At 45.1% G+C, this 18,108-nt stretch overlaps 1 protein-coding gene across 5 annotated transcripts in view; it reads left to right on the top strand.

The window, feature by feature from the left end:
• PITPNC1 (phosphatidylinositol transfer protein, cytoplasmic 1) overlaps nucleotides 1-18,108 on the top strand; it is a 222,602-nt gene that overhangs the window by 132,629 nt on the left and 71,865 nt on the right. For all 5 annotated transcript variants that reach the window (XM_005858679.2, XM_005858678.2, XM_014532427.1 and 2 more), the window contains one exon: nucleotides 15,815-15,886. In XM_005858679.2, coding sequence (XP_005858741.1) covers nucleotides 15,815-15,886 — 72 coding nt within the window. The remainder of the gene's footprint in view (nucleotides 1-15,814; nucleotides 15,887-18,108) is intronic.

Raw genomic sequence — 18,108 nt, 5'->3', positions numbered from 1 at the left:
AGTCTGCTTGAGATGCATAATAAATTCCACAAACTGGGTGGCTTAAACAACAGATGTGTATTTCTCACATCTGGAGGCTGGAAGTTCAAAATCAAGGTATTGGCTGCTTCGGTTTCTGGTGAGGGCCCTCTTTCTGATTTGCCTAAAGCAGTGGTTCTCAACCTTCCTAATGCCGAGACCCTTTAATACAGTTCCTCATGTTGTGGTGACCCCCAATTTCATTGTTACAAATTGAACATAATTAAAGCATAGTGATTAATCACAAAAACAATATGTAATTATATATGTGTTTTCCAATGGTCTTAGGCTACCCCTGTGAAAGGGTCGTTCGACCCCCAAAGGGGTCGCGACCCACAGGTTGAGAACCGCTGGCCTAAAGCCACCTTCTTGCTGTGTCCTTACACAGCAGATAGAAAAAAAGCAAGCTTCCTGTTCTATTGTTATAAGGGCACTAATCCAATCATGAGGGCCCCACTCTCATGACCTCATCACCTCCCATAGACCCCATCTCCAAATATCATCACATTGGGGGTTAGGCTTCAACCTGAATTTGAGAGTGGGCCCACAATTCTTACATACCATGCTCATTCCAGGCCCAGTAGCTAAGTGATGTCACTGGATCCTGGGCGCCTGGACACATGGAGGCCAAGGCAGGGCAGCTCTGAATGTCAGTTCAAGGTCCACATTTCATTCTCCACAGGGAAGCAACTAATCCACTTTTGTTTTCCACCCCAAATATAGGACAGATTTTCTTTCTCACTCCAGTGGCTGGGGGAGTCTGGGCTTCTCTCTCTGGTTGCAGGTGCACTCCTTCCCAGTGACTCCGGCTCAGCTGTGTCCACAGGGTCTGCCCCCAGGATTTACAGCAGATGTTTTCTATTGTCTTCATCTTTTTTCCTGTTTTAAATGCTTTTTCATTGGACTCTTTATCCCCTGATCCTTTAATCCTAAATAGCTCTTCTTGATGTCATTCCAAGCTTTATATTTCCTGTCTGTGCCCCAAAGTACAACTTCCCCGATGTCAGACTTCCAATTTGGGTCACCAAGCCCTCCCCCTCCCTCAGGGAAGCCAGAGTGGTGTCTCTTTTCATAGGATTAGCCCAGAGCAATGTTTGTCTATTCCTAGGCTCCCCTCGGTCTTATATGTGACTCTCCAGCCTATTACTGAGACCTCATGCTGCCCTCATTTGTGACAAAATCCAGCCACGAGAACTTTCTATTTAGGGTCATCATCTAGGGTTTCCACATGATCACAGTTATAAAGACATTCAAGCTTCATCACGGTGAGTGACTGCATGTGTTTAGGATTATGTGGAAATGTGATTTGCCCAGGAAATGGAAAAATATATCTTTAACTTGGTTGTAGGAAAAAATCTTAATTATACAATAAACAAAGAACTACGCAATGACAATTCTCCAGAGGACAGGCCATCTAAGAGACCTTCAGAACCTGCTGGTCCTTCTGAAGTTTGAAAAGTCACAAAGGAAGGTGCCCGAGGAGCCTGGCTGCCTTCCAGAGCAGCTGACTTTGTTTTTCTTGGGCTAAAAAAAGGCAGCGCTGGAGCATGGACATAGCTCAGCAGCATCGATTCAGCCTCGGTAACAATGGAGGGGGAAGAAACGGATTTTCTTGTCATTTGTAAGAATTTGACAACCTAAGCTATAGTAAGTCGATAGGAGTGACCTAGAATATTATATATATTCTGTTATGACCATCCTATTCCACCAAAACATCTTTTTTTTTAAAAGCAATTCAGTTGCCTTTCTCTCACCACTTCATTTTCTTTTTTAAAATTTTTATTGATTGATTTTTAGAGAGAGGGGGAGAGAGAAACATCGATTTGTTCCACTTATCTATACATCCATGAGTTGATTCTTGCATGTGCCCTGAGAGGGATTGAACCTGCAATCTTGGCATATCGGAATGACATTCTAACTACCGGAGCTATTGACCAGGGCCCACCAAAACTTCTTTTAATAAGAATTTGCAGGAGAGGTGATGACGCATGGGAAGCCCTTTCTGTTAGAATAGCTGGCCGTTACCCAGGGAGCAAAGGTAGGTGTGGGTTGTCCAGTGTTACCCAGCATTTAAATTATTTAGTTAAAAGAGGTAGAAAAAGTGAATTGTAATAGACCGGGAAGAAGGAGATGGCTGTTTTTTTAAAATTAATCTTTATTGTTGAAAGTATTACAGGTGACCCATTTTCTTCCCCATTGACCGACCCCTTCTAAGGAAATGACTCTTGAATGAGAACCTCAAACAGTACTGAGCCATAATGAGAGATGGGGCCATTCAGGGTTGGTTTTATTGAGCCTGGAAGAATCAGGGCTGCTCGCAGCTAGGGATGGGCCATCAGTCACCCTAGATAAGTGGTCGGCAAACTGATTAGTCAACAAAGCCAAATATCAACAGTACAACGATTGAAATTTCTTTTGAGAGCCAAATTTTTTAAACTTGAACTATATAGGTAGGTACATTGTTATTAACTTAATTAGGGTACTCCTAAGGTTTAGGAAGAGCCGCATGTGGCTCGCGAGCTGCAGTTTGCCGACCACGGCCCTAGATGAACTCAGGTTATTTTCCCAGGAGTGGCAATCGATTGAGGTATTTTTCTGAAAGCAGCTAGCTGTCCTGGACAGGAATTCCACTTGCAATCTTGGCCTCATCAGCTTCCCTGATAATTGAAAGAGCTGATGGGTGCTGATGACCATTACTCTCCAGCCCTCTTTTCCTTCCGCTGAGATCCTGCTAAGGGTTATTACCAAACTAGGAAATAGGTACAAGTCCAGGGAAGATACATTATTACGCCAGAACTCTAAGCTTAGTCATGTCTGGAAGGAAATTAGAGGTCAATTGGTCCATCGCAATGACTCTGTCAGCTAAGAGAATGAAGGTCCCTAAGTGTTTCTTCTTTGGGATCATGAAACCAGAGGTTGTGATGGGGGTTAGAAGAATAGGAAGTAACTTTTTTCTCATCGATTCTAGAGGGAGAAGGGAGAGAGAGAAACATCAGTGTGAGAGAGACACATCAATTGGTATGTGCCCTGACCAGGAATTGAAACTGTGACCCTTCAGTGCATGAGCAACACTAACCAACTGAGCCACACTGGCCAGGGCAAGTAGGAAATTCAGTTACATCACAATTAACTGAATATCCAGGGCAGTACTTAATTTTGTGTGGGGTAAAGGAAAAGTATTCCTTCTTAGAAATGGGAACATATGAGCTGGGACCTGTTAGGGACCAGGCCAAAGAAAGTCCTCCAGTTGGAGACATTGATGAGCAAGATAGCAAGTAGGCCAGAAGAGGACCTTCCTAGAGAAGATGGTTGAAGTCAGTGGAGCCATGGATCATGGCATGAAGCTGGTGTCCTAAATGGAGCCAGAATGATCAAGTTCAAAAATCTTCAGAGCTCAAGATAATTTAGATGGAAATTAGAACCATTTATAACAATCATAAAGACGGTGTATAGCCTATTAAGTAAGGGAAACACACTGGGTTATAAAGTTAAACAGATATTTGGTATTGCAGGACTTCTCAGAGCCTTTACTAGTCTAACATATATTGTGAATCTCCAAAAGGGAGCTGTATCATGAAACATTTGCCACACTTATTTGTCCCTGTGACCTTGGATTTCTCAAAGCCAGTCTTCTAAAACTTAGGGGAACTCCAGAAGCTTCTCTCAGGGTCAGAGCCATGATTTGCTCAGTAACCAGGCCAGTGGATCAGTTATATTTTGGTTAATGTCACTTTTCTCTTATACTTAAGTGGGCTAATATGTCACCTGAGGATTATTGTTACTCAAATGCCAGTTTTTGAAGAACTCCCAACAAATGAAAATTTTTTTTAAATAATTCGAACCTATAAGTTCCTTTTTAAGCCGTCTGATTCTGTTAGACCACAAAGCAAAGACAGCAGCATATTAGGATGACATTGAGCTTATGCATTCTGACTTATTTCAGAAAATGAACTGCTTATATGGGTGAACAACTTGCAACCCAGCTTATTCACAGATGTGCCTTGGTCCTGTGCAGGACTGGAATTTGTTTTCATACCTCAGCAACCCAGTAGATGAGTACCTGGTGTAGCAGGAGCCTTGGAACATCAGTCAGTGTTGTCTGTCTGATTTATCCCATGTCCATTTGCTCTAGCTGTTCCCAGGCTCTTTGTACTTCAAAGAAAATTAATTCAGCCTGGGGGCGGGCGGGGGGTGAGGGGGGGGACAGAGAGAGAACAGAGAATAGGCTTCTCTATCCTAACATAGAATTTTTAAATTGTTTATATTTTTAAATATCACTCGGAATGACTTTACAAAGGGCAATCATCAGAGAAAAAATATTTGTTTAAAGGAATTTTCCATAGAAGATTTTACCAGAGAATTCTCCTTTCCTTGTTTTCTGTTTTCCACCTAAAAATTAGATTTCTCTTCTACAGTTTGTTAATGTCTATGGAGTTGTGTTCAAGTTAGTGAGGTCAGAATAATACAACTGGAAAAATTTTGTGGGGCACATTGCTATAAAAATAAAATAAAATGCACATAACTATAGTTATATTAAATTTTAGTAATTAAATAAAGTCATTGCAAAATTCCCCTATATCTTTTGACCTTTCTAATCACTATGATTCTCTGAACTACATGATAGTATATATTTAAGTGAGGAATTTGCCCAGCTGGTTAAAAGGGAGATTCTTATAGTTTTTAACTGAATCTGGAGGTTTCCAAACTGGCCATATGCCAATGTATATTTGGGAAGTCACATCAATTTGTTCCCATCTCTATTTTTTACATGCATTTATTTTTCATTTGATGTGGCCTGCCTGTCTCTTTAAATTCGTGTCCTGCCTTTATTGTGTGTGGCTATCAGTATTCATGAGCATCCTCTGCTTATTGCTGCCTGGACAGGTCCAGCCCTACATTGTATGAGCCTGAACTTAGTTTCTCTGCCTGATTTTCATGGAAGTGGAGGTAGCAAACCGTGTCCCCATTGAGAAAACATACTTTCATTCATGTATTTGCTCCCTCTCCCTCCTGGCCTTGCTTCTCCAGTGGGTGCTGTTACTCATCGTGCCAGAGGATGGGAAGAGGCTCCATCAATGAATGAACTACTGAATGAACAGAAGCTTCTGTGCAGGGTGCAGGCTGATGAGAAGCAGCCGAGAGGCTGACGTTCATTTCCTCACTGTGGACTGGACTACACGTAGCTGTTTTCCTGCTCTATTTCCATGCTCTGCCTTCCTCTCAACCCACCCACTTCTCTTCCTGGTCCACTGCTCTTGGAGACATTTTTCTTCCTGTGCTGCCTATATTTGGGAAAAATTTTCTCTGGTTTATCCTCATCTCTAGTATTTACATGCAATTCCTGTTCTTTGCTTTAAAATTCTTCTACTTTTTAAAACATCTCCACTTAGGTTCCTTTTCTCACTTCTCTGGAACTATGTTCTTTGCCATTTTTTTCCAACTACCCTGTCACTATTTACTACCCATGTTATGTGTGGGTAAAGTCATATGTGGCCCCCGGAACCCAGAACAGCAAAGGAAACCCAAATATCTCCTGTTATTTCCTTTGCATTTTTTCCTGTATGATGACCGAGATTCTGAGTAGATGGGAGACAGACAGACAGACACCTTATTGAAATCGTTATGTGTATTAAAGATATTCCCTGCACAAAAGAGAAGTTTTATATATGTTACCTTATAACTATAGGGCCAATTTTCTATCAAACTGGAAGGATAGCCCAGCCAGCATCGCTCAGGAAGTCATGGTTCGATTCCCGGTCATGGCACATGCCCAAGTTGTGGGCTCAATCCCCAGTGTAGGGTGTACATAAGGCAGCTAATTGATGATTCTTTCTTATCATTGATGTTTCTCTCTCTCCCTTCCTCTCTGAAATCAATAAAACTATATTTTTTAAAAAAAAATAAAATAGATTTCTCTCTCTCCCTTCCTCTCTGAAATCAATAAAACTATATTTAAAAAAAATAAAATGGGAGGATAAAAATTTCCTGATGAAGAATAAATTTAAAGATACTTTCAGATCTAGGTGTCTACCAACTGCCTCTATATATAGACTCACCATCGACCATCCTCTGTTTTACAAACAGCACAGCCCGGATTTATTATTATTCCTAGATAATAATAAACCCTACACTCCAGGCCTGGCTTCCTTAGTCCCATGGAGCATTCTGGGTATAAGTCTCTTGTTAGTGAGATATGGAACATTTGCAAATCCAGTTTCATTAATGATCCCATCTCAAACTGAAATTCCCTGGATGGCCTTAGATTACATTTAATATGACAACAAAGAATACGGTACCAGAGAATCGATGTCTTCAGGGGAATTCCATTAGAGAAAAGGTCAGGTCTGTATAGAGCTTAATTGATAGCAGGGAACATGTGTTGCGTGGAGTCGGAACAAGATGGCCAGGGAGGAATGCATTGAGTTCCAGATGAAAGCTAAAAGGAAATGATCTTTTAAAAGCATATGAATACTTCATCTACCCCAGGCCAGCTTCTCAACTCTTCCATTTAACTTTCTTCATTCCAAGCCTCCATATAAAGTTTGCCCTCAGACGTGGAAGGATACCGGCTGGTGATCCGGAATGAGGCATTGAGTTATAGGGCTCAATCACTGGTTTTTAAACTTTCCTTTTCTTGGTCCAGGAGGTTCCTTGGACATGCCCCACTGGCCACCATGTCGCTTCATAACATTCTATTTGAAGAATAAATTCCGATGTCACTTAAATGTAGCTTGAACTATTGAACTGTGTCACCTCTCAGATCCTGCCCTGTGTTAAAACTCCATGAACAACACTTGAAGTAGTGATTGCCAAACTTTCTGGATTTTCACCTCCTCCATCTACTTATCAGTGCTCTTTTAATATGCTCTTCTTTAAGTTAAAGTGGACTAAAATTAAGAGAATTTTTAGAACATCTTGTGATTTCCATTACACATAATAGAATTTGGGATATAATTGATGTGTTTATTCACTTTTTTATTGGATTTGAATTCTTCTGATTACTGGAAATAGATTTTTATTGTAAAATCCAAACATTATAAAAATGTATAGAATAGAAAATAAAAGGGCCCCATAATTCCCACTGTTCTCCATAATATTTTGATGTCTATTTCTCTATTTTTTTCTGCGTAATATATTAACCATTGATGGGTGTGTGTTTTTCTCTTTTTACAAAAATAGAATCATCCTGTTTTACACTTTGCTTTTTTAATAGCCTTAGAGTCCACCACAGTGTGCTTAACCAATCTTCTCCTGTTGGACTTGGGTTTTGTTCATGTCTTTTATAGGACCAAAAGTGTGGTCATGAATGCTTGTTCATTTGTCATATTTTTTTACACTTGAGAATTCATGCCCTTCCTGGAGTTCTGGGTAGGGATTTAAAAGCACTTCCACAGTAGGAACTAACTTAAGCCATCCTATTATCACTTTGAATTTCCGAAGTAAATAATTATTTCTCCAGTTTATCTTTCGGGTAATTCCTGTTTTCCTTCTTTGGGTTTATTTGAAGCAAGGACATCAGTCATTTGACCGATGCACACACACTTATTTTCTCTGCTCAGTGGCCACAGGGCATACTGAGAAGCAAAGCCTGTGCCTTAGCCCTCATAACCCCCGACTGAGTACTCAACTACACTAGAAATACTCATGTAGCTTATATATCAAATACTTCCAACAGAGCCTGATGCTAGTAAGTACAGTATCATTACTACCTCAGTGTTGGGTCATGTCTGTCTGGCCCAGACTGGACATGGAGAATGCTGACAGTGTTTACCTTGGATCGTCATTTTGACCCAAAACTTCCTGGGGTTAAGAAACACCTGGGCCATATGAGGAGAACCTGGAACCCTCAGCAAATCAGCAGGGGAGGGGCCTGGAATCTGTTTTTAGCAAGCCCACTAGATGAGGCATTATTAGGTAAGTTTTAGAAATACACTGTTAGAGAATATATGATTTTATTTTACTTGGTAAACTGGTGTAGGGTGGGAGTAGTACCTGTTCGAGTACAGTTTTCCCCATACACTGGGTGCTGTGCAGGTATAGGATGACAATAGTGATGATCTTCAAAGTGAAGGGTGTACATTCTTCTAAAAGTTTTGCCACTGCATCCTTCTGGGGTGCAGAACACTTCACAAGCCTCAGACTCCTGCCCCACACCCATTCTCCACGGCCACCAGCCCCTCTCCCTCTGTGGTGTGGAGACTGCAGCCAGGGCTTCCAGCACCGTCCAGAAACTGACGGTGGAATGCTCAGCCTGATTGTCCCTTTCTCTTTAAGACTTGCTTGCATTTAGTTTTGTTCTAAGTGTTTCTTATTGCCAGAGCAACCCTAATCAATCACCGGACTAAAAATAGCTCTTTCATGTTTCCAAAGCATGTCTGTAGTGAATTGGAAATTCAGCTCTGCCATGCATTTTGCATATGCTGCTTCCGTTTCCCGACACTGAACCTGGGCGTGCTTTGTCTGGAAATTATTCTTGCAGAGGCCCAGGTACTTCGCTCATCTTTCCTGGCATTCTTCCTGACTGCAGATTCCCTCATCACTTCCAAAAGACACAAGTGCTAGCATTTAAATGTTCAGCAGCGAACTGCCGAACTGCCGCTTTTCTGCACTTTTTGGTTTTATTATTTTATATGTATACTAGTGGCCCAGTGCACAAAATTCGTACACATTAAAAGGGGATTAATTAGAGGAAATATTTTAATGTTGCTATTTGCCCTTTCTCTATAATCGAAGTGTCAGAGATTAAAGAAAATTAATGAAATGTATATGAAAATCTTCCTCCTGTCAGAGTCTGGGGTGCACCACAGGACCCAGAGTCAAGTCCCTGCCCACCCATGGCGCCTCAAAATTGCGCGAGACCCAGACCCAGCCGGCCCCACCCCTGTTGGGCGAGATCCAGACCTGGCCGGCCCCACTCTTGTCAAGCCCCACCGGGCAGGGGGTGCAGCCTCAGGTCCCCTGGCCTGGCACCGGGTGGGGGATGCAGCCTCAGGTCCCCCATCAAGCCCCACTGGGTGGGGAGCACAGTCTCAGGTCCCCCGTCAAGCCCCGCCGGGCGGGGGCGTGCAGCCTCAGGTCCCCCAGCACACCCTCGTGTCCCTCGGCCTGGCACCAGGGAGGGCGGCACGGCCTGAGGTTCCCCGGCCCAGCACCAGGGTTGGGGGTGCACCTTGATATCTCCCGTCAAACCCCACCAGGCCAGGGGCACGGCCTGAGGTCGCCTGGCACTGGGGTGGGGGGCGCGGCCTGAGGTTCCCCAGCCTGGTGCCGGGGCAGGGGGTGCAGCCTGAGGTGCCCTGTCAAGCCCCACCAGGCAGGGGTTGCAGCCTCAGGTCCCTGCTGATTGCTGGTTAAGGCTCATTATGGGAACTCGGCTTCTGCTGTGGGTGCAGCCATCTTGTGTTATGGAAACGAGACCCAGACCCAGCCGGCCCCACCCCTGTTGGGCGAGATCCAGACCTGGCCGGCCCCACTCTTGTCAAGCCCCACCGGGCAGGGGGTGCAGCCTCAGGTCCCCTGGCCTGGCACCGGGTGGGGGATGCAGCCTCAGGTCCCCCGTCAAGCCCCGCCTGGCGGGGGCGCGCAGCCTCAGGTCCCCCAGCACACCCTCATGTCCCTCCACCAGGGAGGGCAGCACGGCCTGAGGTTCCCCGGCCTGGCACCAGGGTGGGGGGTGCACCTTGATATCTCCCATCAAGCCCCACCAGGCCAGGTGCACGGCCTGAGGTCGCCTGGCGCTGGGGTCGGGGGCGCGGCCTGAGGTTCCCCAGCCTGGTGCCGGAGCGGGGGGTGCAGCCTGAGGTCCCCTGTCAAGCCCCACCAGGCAGGGGTTGCAGCCTCAGGTCCCTGCTGATTGCTGGTTAAGGCTCATTACGGGAACTCAGCTTCTGCTGTGGGTGCAGCCATCTTGTGTTACGGAAACCCCGCCTCCGCTGTGGGCGCAGCCATCTTTGTGACAGCATGACAGTCAATTTGCGTATTTCATCTTTATTAGATAGGATATTTATTGATCTCAGAGAGAGGAAGGGAGAGAGAAATAGAAATATCAATGATGAGAGAAAATCATTGATCGGCTGCCTCTTGTACGCCCACACTGGGGATCAAGCCCGCAAATCGGGCATGTGCCCTGACTGGAAAGTGAACTGTGACCTCCTGGTTCATAGATCAATGCTCAACCACTGAGCCATTCCGGCCGGGCCATTTTTTAGTTTTAGGTGCTAGAGCTTTCACGGGTACTAGATGATCACTTTATAGAAAGGGGTTCATGCTGGTGTGTGGTTGCCACTGGGTTTGGAAGGCAAATGAAAGATGCACAGATCCTGGCTGCTGAGGAAGCTGGTTGTGTCAGGGAGCAGGTGACAGCAATACTAATAAAACTCTTCTGGGTAGGGAGGATCCAAGTGAGAAAATCAAAAGAGGAAATGACAAGAAATCTTTTGTCTTATTTCCCAAATTTCTCCATGACACCACTACTATTTTTAGGGGGTTGAGGGCAAAACAAACTCTGGATATAATGAAGTTAGGTTTCCTCTCACCAAGCTGCTCTTGTAGTCCAGAAGACAGAGAGAAAGAAAGATTTTTCATGAGAAAGAGTTTAGATCCAATGGGCCTAAAAAAGGGGCTGAAATGATTCATGCTGTCCCCCAGGCTCCAGGGGACGAGGGCACCTCACTGCCTGTCCCCTGCTTCATCACACTGCTCAGTCACCACCCGCCCTCTACTTGGAAGCAGGATCATCAAGTGGGACCCCGTGGCTCCCAAAAACTGTTCTGTGTTTGTTATGCTGATTTTTTTAAAATGCTCTTTCTTAATTTCTTTGCACCTCAGTTTTCATAAAAAGACTGAGTGAACCAGCAAGCAGAAAGCCTTTAGATCTAGGCAAAAAGAAAGTACACAGAGATCCTGGTGGTATGCTTGTTTCCCTGCACGAAGTTGGCAGGGAGTCTAGAGAGAGCTGGGAACGGGTGAGGGGAGAGGGCTGCTGTGCAGAAAAGGGAACTGCGAACCCTTTGGGAAAAGGAGGACAATGAGAGGGTGGACCTGGAAGATGTAATGACGTCCTCAACAACAGAGCAGCTCAGGGGCCAGAGCCATGCTGAAGGTGAGCAAGCTCTGTGTCGTGGCCACCACCCATGTCGTCGCCGCCGCCCCAGAAAGCCCACAGCCTCCCAATGCATCCTCACACCTACACGGCAGAGGCACTCCCCCACCCCAGCTCTGTTCCCCCCCGCCCCCCAGGTAGCCTGTGGGATTTCATTCATGGGAAGGGGTGCACTGGGATGGGCCCACATTGCTCGAGTGACTGCTCTAGCAGACACTGCCTGGTCTTGGACATGTGTTATATCGTTTAATCCTCACCCTACTGTGAGGTTGGTATTGTCTCCATTTTATGGATGAGAACACTGAAGCTCAAGAGGATTAAGGAATCTGCCCAAAGTCACAGTTTGTGAGAAAAGAAGCTGGGGTTTGATCTAAAGTCTGCTTCACTCCAAAACCTGTATTTTTTTCTACTGAACCACCATGCGTCCTCCCTGTGGGCTAGCCACACGCTACTGCACCTGGACGCCAACTAATGGCAAGCTTAGTGGTATCAGTTACTAGTAAATCTCACCCTAGACAAGAAACAGTGGCCATCGATAAAGCAGATGACATCACAGGTGGAACTACTAAGTTAAAAAGAGTACGAATTCCCCATTGCCCTGGGTGTGCTCCAGCCTCAAAGTGAGTATACTTTACTCAGATGAGCCAGATGGGAGATTTGGAAAGGAAGCAGTGGTTGGATTCTGGAGGTTGGGTGTTGCATTGGTTTTCGATTGCCGTGTAACAGATTTCCCACAAATTTAGTGGCCTAACACATCACAAATTTATCATCTCACATTTCCTTTGGGGCCCAGGTGAGGTGGATCTTTGGCTCAGAATCTGACCAGGCTGAAATTGAGGTATCAGCCATGGCTCTGGGCTCATCTGAGGCACAGGGTCCTCTTCTATGCACACTGGCTATTGGCAGGGTTCCGTTCCTTTCGGTTGTAGGAAAGAAGTCCTGTTTTCTAGTTGGCTGGCCTCCAGGGATCACTCTCAGCTCCTCAGCTTCTAGACATGGCAGCTTACTTCCGTAAAACCAACAAGGGAACCTCTGCTTCTTCTAAAAACAAGTCTCACAGCCCAGCCGGTATGGTTCAGTGGTTGAACGTCAACCTATGAACCAGTAGGTCATGGTTCGATTCTTGGTCAGGGCACATGCGCAGGTTACAGGCTCGATCCCCAGTGAGGGGCAAGAAGACAGCCAATCAATGATTCTCTCTTATCATTGATGTTTCTATCTCTTCCTCTTCCTTCCTCTCTAAAATCAAAGAGAATCATTGAGATATATTATATGTATATATAATATATAATATATATATATGCCTAATATGCAAATTGTCCCCTCGGGAGTTCGACTGGGAGACCGAGAGTTGGATTGCTCACTATGATGTGTGCTGACCACCAAGAGATGATGCGGAACGAAGGAAGACCCCGGCCAGCAGCTGGAAGGCTCGATCAGCCCTGATCACCAGCCAGGCCTAGGGACCCTACCTGTGCACTAATTTCATGCACCCGGCCTCTGGTAGAAATATATTTTAAAAAAAAACAAACACAAGTCTTATATAATGTAGCATAACCTGATCACTTTGGTAATTTAATCAGATGTGCTGCTATCCCATATTATTAGGTCTTGTCCTAATAATAGGGGAGGAGTTATACAGGATCTGTATCCCAGATGCTAGGAATCTTGGGGTCCATCTGGGAACTCTGTCAACAGGAGTGTTTTAGTCTGTCCTTCATGTTGTTGTGGCCCAATGGGACTTGAACCGCTCAGTGTGCCATAGAGCGTATGCGTCTCCTGAATCCCTTAGACATCCAGTTTTAGCCACTGGGTGACACACCCAATGTCTCTCTCCTTGAAGTTATGTCAGAGTTCCCAACCTTTTTTCCTGTCCTGTACTGCTGAGAGCTAAGGCTCCATGAGGATCAGTGGGCCTATTTTTAGGGATGCTAACCTGCATGGAAAAGCAGAAGTTTATCTCATCATGGACATCTTAGTGGAAAGGTTTTGGTGACAGCTCTGAATAGGCCCCGAGCCACAGATATACCTGACTTTTAACTTAAGACAGGTACACTCTCCAGGGCTCCGAGTAACAGCCACTGAGTTCCCAAGGGAATTATCAGCCCCAAACCACTGCAGTAGGAGAAAAATGCTGACCCTCCTGGAGATGGCCTGTCTGATCTGGTTCTCTCGCTGCCTTGCCCGCCAGGTGCACTCACAGCCTCTGGCAGCCTTGCCATTCTAATATGAAAATAACCCAAATCCTCAACTCAAAAATAACATCTGCTGATTTGCATAAGAGTTTTTATTTTCCTATTCGGGTTCAATACCCAAATGCTAAGATTCATTTGTTTGACCTTAGATAAATGGTTTAGAGGTTCAACCAATAAAAAATCCTTGTGGGGTTCCACTCCGATGCACCCAGCCCAGTCCCCATGCTGCACTGTTCTGTTCTTTTGCCAGCTGGTACTGTACTCAAGTTGGATTGACTCTCATATGAATTATGGGTTAAAAAGGACAAATCTGCTTACCTGAAGGCTTGTTGCTTTGAAAGGGGTCTCGGGCAGGTGCATCTCCCCAAGTTCAAGGTTGATGGAGAACTCTACTGTGGGCTCCAAGCCGGGACAAATCTGCTTACCTGAAGGCTTGTTGCTTTGAAAAGGGTCTCGGGCAGGTGCATCTCCCCAGTTCAAGGTTGATGGAGAGCTCTACTGTGGGCTCCAAGCCACTGAGTCCTCAGGGTCTCGATTCCCAATGAGCAGCCCCTCCTTGGAACCCCCTGGACCTGGGAGTGAGGGCAGCAGTTATGGAGTGAGAGGTTGGAGAGAAGACTGCAAGGAAGGTGTCAATGAATGAAATTGCAGGGCTATGTTCTCCATAAAGGCAATTACTGGGATTGTCTGGTTCTGAGTTTCCTTAGTCATGGTTCAGCTTGTTTGTTTCACCGGATTGAGACAGACGAGTGCCAAATCACACAGGCGTGTGGCATCAGGAGAATTTTCAGTGGCACATCCAAGGCCCCTGCCTTATTGTACAGATGCCTCGGGGTCTTCACTGGGCTGAAAGGGAGCCATCCGCACACGGGTGAGGATGGGTACTGTGGGTGAGGATGGGTACTGTGGACTTCCGGATTTTAGATAATGCGTTATCTCTGTTTACTTCCTATACATGAAGTAGTGAGGCGGTTTTCCCACTTGGGTGAGCATCAGCAGGCCCTGAAGGGCTCGTTAAATACAGAAGGGCTCCCAGAGTTTCTGATTCAGTGGGTCGTTTTGGACCCAAGAATTTGCAATTCTAATGAGTGTCAGGTGCTGGCGGCTGCTGCTGCTGCTGCTGCTGCTACTAACAGTTCAGAGACCCCCACTTCGAGAATCAGTGGGGATGGACACTGGGCCCAGGCCACCAGACCTTCAAACCCAACTCAACTATTCATTGGCTGTGTAATCATGAGCCATTTTCTTAACCTCTCTGTGCCTTAGAGCAGGGTAATAATAAATAGTACCTTGTTCCTGGGATGGATGCAAGGCATAAATTAATTAGAATTTAGGCCAGTGCCTGGGGTCGAATCTGTGCTCTGGGGACTGAGCAGATCAGTCCAACTCTCATTTCCCCTAAACCTGCAGCTCCCAGTGGAGTTGCTGGGCCATTTTACCCAATTGTCTTCAATCCCATTTCCGGTGGCCAAGAAAGTTAATGCCCAGCTTGGTGCCAGCAGGAGGGAGGTTACATCATCCATCAAAATCCTCTTGTTGGCCTGGCCAGTGTTGCTCAATTGGTTGAACTTCATCCCATGCACCAGGAGGTTGCAGGTTTGATTCCTGGTCAGGGCACATGCCCAGGTTGCAGGTTCAATCCCCAGTAGGGGGCATGCAGAAGGCTGCTGACCGATGTTTCTCTCATTGATGTTTCTCTTCCTTCCTTTCTCTGAAATCAATAAAAAAAAAAAATTTTTTTTAATCCTCTTATTAAGCTACCTTAATCTTTAAAATCTCGCTGAATCCATAGAATGTAACTCAGTGAAACTGGGACACTAGGGCGGTGAGCATTCGGGGTTCCTCTCCCCTGTGCCGTCAGGAAGAGGGGCTGCCTTTTATGTCAAGCTCAGCTGTAGCCTCATACGGAATGCTGAGTCTATGCCCTTGATTTTATTTAACCCTCGCACTATTAGGTAATAATTAGTATCCATGTTTTAATACTGTTAGGGTTCAGAAGAGTTCATCAATTTGTCTGTCCAAAGTCACATAGCTATCAAGTGATAAACCCAAACTAAAAGCCAGGTCTCTCTGACTTCAGTAATGTATGACCTTAAGGTTCTGCTGTGCCCCCTGTCTAGCTTTATATGAATGTTTATAAAAGGGTAAGGCTGGGTCCCCGGGTTCCAGCAGTGATCGCTGTTGCCCAGAGGTAGGCCCAAAGCTGGAATTGCCTCTGATTCAGGTGTTTGCTTCTCTCAATCCTTTTGAAAACATCCTCTTCAGTGACTTGCCTTCCATTGCTTGGCATTCTCTCCAGCCTGACTTCTGGATGAAACTTTGTGTTCACGTTGCCAAAGGTGGCTTTTCTTGTCTGAATTTGGATATTGACCTGGTATCTGAGCCTTTCTGGTTGCAAACAGTGTTCCCAAGCAAGTGGTCAGAAGAGCATCCAGAGCCTATATTGAATATGCGAATAGAAAAAAATGGTACGCTAATGAAACCTTCTCTTTTTCCATAGTGTTCCTTCTTGCCGAAATTCTCCATTCATATAGAAACCAAGTATGAGGACAACAAAGGAAGCAACGACAGCGTGAGTAGCCCCCCACCCCACACCCCTCATGCCATACTGTGTTCTTGCCTTTGGGCTCTGAGAGCCATAGTACTTTTCAGGCCCTTGTGTGTCCAGGGCCAGCAGCAAGATCTGTGCCTGGGGCCTCAGAGTTCTGGCTTTGGTTTCTGAGGGCTAGTGACCTGGGATTCCTTTCTGGATTATTTTGTTATCTAGTTTTTCTTCTCATTTTTACGTGCAGGATTTCTGTGACCTGGAGTGATTGTCACTGGGGGCCTGGAACTCCCGGATTTGGTTGCAGATCATTGGGTTGAACACATATTTTCTCATGTTAACATTTATTTATAGAGATGAATGAATACAATTAGATATACGTGCACATTCTACATATATTATCTGGACTGTCCCAGCTCAATGCCTTCGCCAGAGTTTCTGGAACTTTCCAGAGGAAAGGAGAATGTAGGTGGCAAGGGTGCTCTCTCCCCAATAAGTTCAGGGTCCCCAGTGGTTAGCATCCCCTAGTGCAGTGATGGCGAACCTATGACACGCGAACTCATTTTTTTGGTTGATTTTTCTTTGTTAAATGGCATTTAAATATATAAAATAAATATCAAAGTCTTTGTTTTACTATGGTTGCAAATATAAAAAAATTTCTATATGTGACACGGCACCAGAGTTAAGTTAGGGTTTTTCAAAATGCTGACACGCCGAGCTCAAAAGGTTCGCCATCACTGCCCTAGTGGGTAGTAACCCCAATGGAAAAGTTTAGGATCCTCTCCTTGTCAGCAACCTAAAATCAGAGGTACTGTGGTGGCCATTTTCATCAAGACCTTATTGTCTAAAATTGTGTTGCAGGATGTTTAACTTGAACCCTTGTAAAACAATGGCTTTTTTTCTAACTGAAAAATTAACACATGGTTATTAAAACTTGAAAAATATAAAAGAAGAAAAAGAAAGAAAGAAAGAAAAGAGAAGAGGAAAAAAAACCAGTACTAATTCCATAATTCAGAGATGACTACTATTAGCATTCTGGTTCATGTTGCAGATTATTGATGAATTTGTTTTTTAACCATTTCTCCTAAAATTGAGCCATATAATATGCTGGTTTTTAACAGGTCATGAAGTGCCCTTCCCAGTGTGATTTTTTAATGACTGCACTGCATTCCGTACATATATTCCTTGAATAACTGCCAGTCACTGGACAGTGAAGTGGGCTTGAACGTCAGGAAAAGGGGGATGCAGATCAGATATGTTTGATCCGCTTTTCCTGGCACATTGTAATTTTTTTTTAACATCTTGTAGTCTTTCCACACAAATTCTTCTTTCTCTTTTTCTGTAGGGCTCTGTCCTCATGCATAGTTAAAAACTCCTCCATTTGTGAAGGTCTAAGGAGGTCATGTGGCCTCACTGTGATCCCCGTAGGTTGTTAGGAACAGCATAATCTTTTATCTTCTGCTTGGTTCAAATAGCCAAAAAATTCACATTATTACCATTTATTATCTTGTATTTCTTTTTGGCAGGTGCTAAGTTCTTTTCACTACTCTCCTAGGAATTTAGCTTTGCTACTCCTCTCCTAAGAACTTAAAATACCAGGTTATCCATCTAGAATCAGCAGCATCCCCTGCCCATGGCCAGGGCCAGGTCTCTCTGAGGCTTAGGCCAGCCTGCAAAAGAAGCACGAAACCAGGGGCATTTGTGCAGAGTCCTTGTCGACACAGTGTGCTTCCTCTGGGAGAAATGCGAACAATTGTACCTGCCTTACCTCCTCCCTAACTACCACTGGGTTAGCTCCCTATCTCTCTGTCATGGCACCCAGCTTGCCCAAGTCCACATCCCACCATCTTGTTACACAAAAGAGGTCCTGCTGGCTGGTGTGGCTCAGTTGGTTGAGCATCGTCCGGTGCATCAACCAAGAGGTTGCCAGTTCGATTTCCAGTCAGGTTGTGGGCTCGATCACCAGTAGGGGGCGTGCAGGAGGCAGCCAATCTTTCTTTTTCTTTCCCCATCCCTTTCTCTTTCAGAAATCAATAAAAACATATTTTTTAAAAAAGAGGGCCTAAGCATGCATTTGCCCAGGTTCCCATTTCAGCACTCTGCCTGGCTCTGCTCCTGAGATCCCTAGGTCTTGCTTCTGAGGCCACTGGACCAGCTGTGCCAACCCCAGCTTGGTTAGACTTCTTTGCCACCTCGCCTTCCTCTCATTTACATATTCAGCAGCAGCTGTTGATCACCCAGCTGGTCCA

This window comes from Myotis brandtii, unplaced genomic scaffold, assembly GCF_000412655.1.
Source record: "Myotis brandtii unplaced genomic scaffold, ASM41265v1 scaffold120, whole genome shotgun sequence".
NCBI lineage: Eukaryota > Metazoa > Chordata > Mammalia > Chiroptera > Vespertilionidae > Myotis > Myotis brandtii.
Note: the sequence above shows the minus strand (reverse complement) of the source record. Positions and strands in the feature narration are given on the sequence as shown.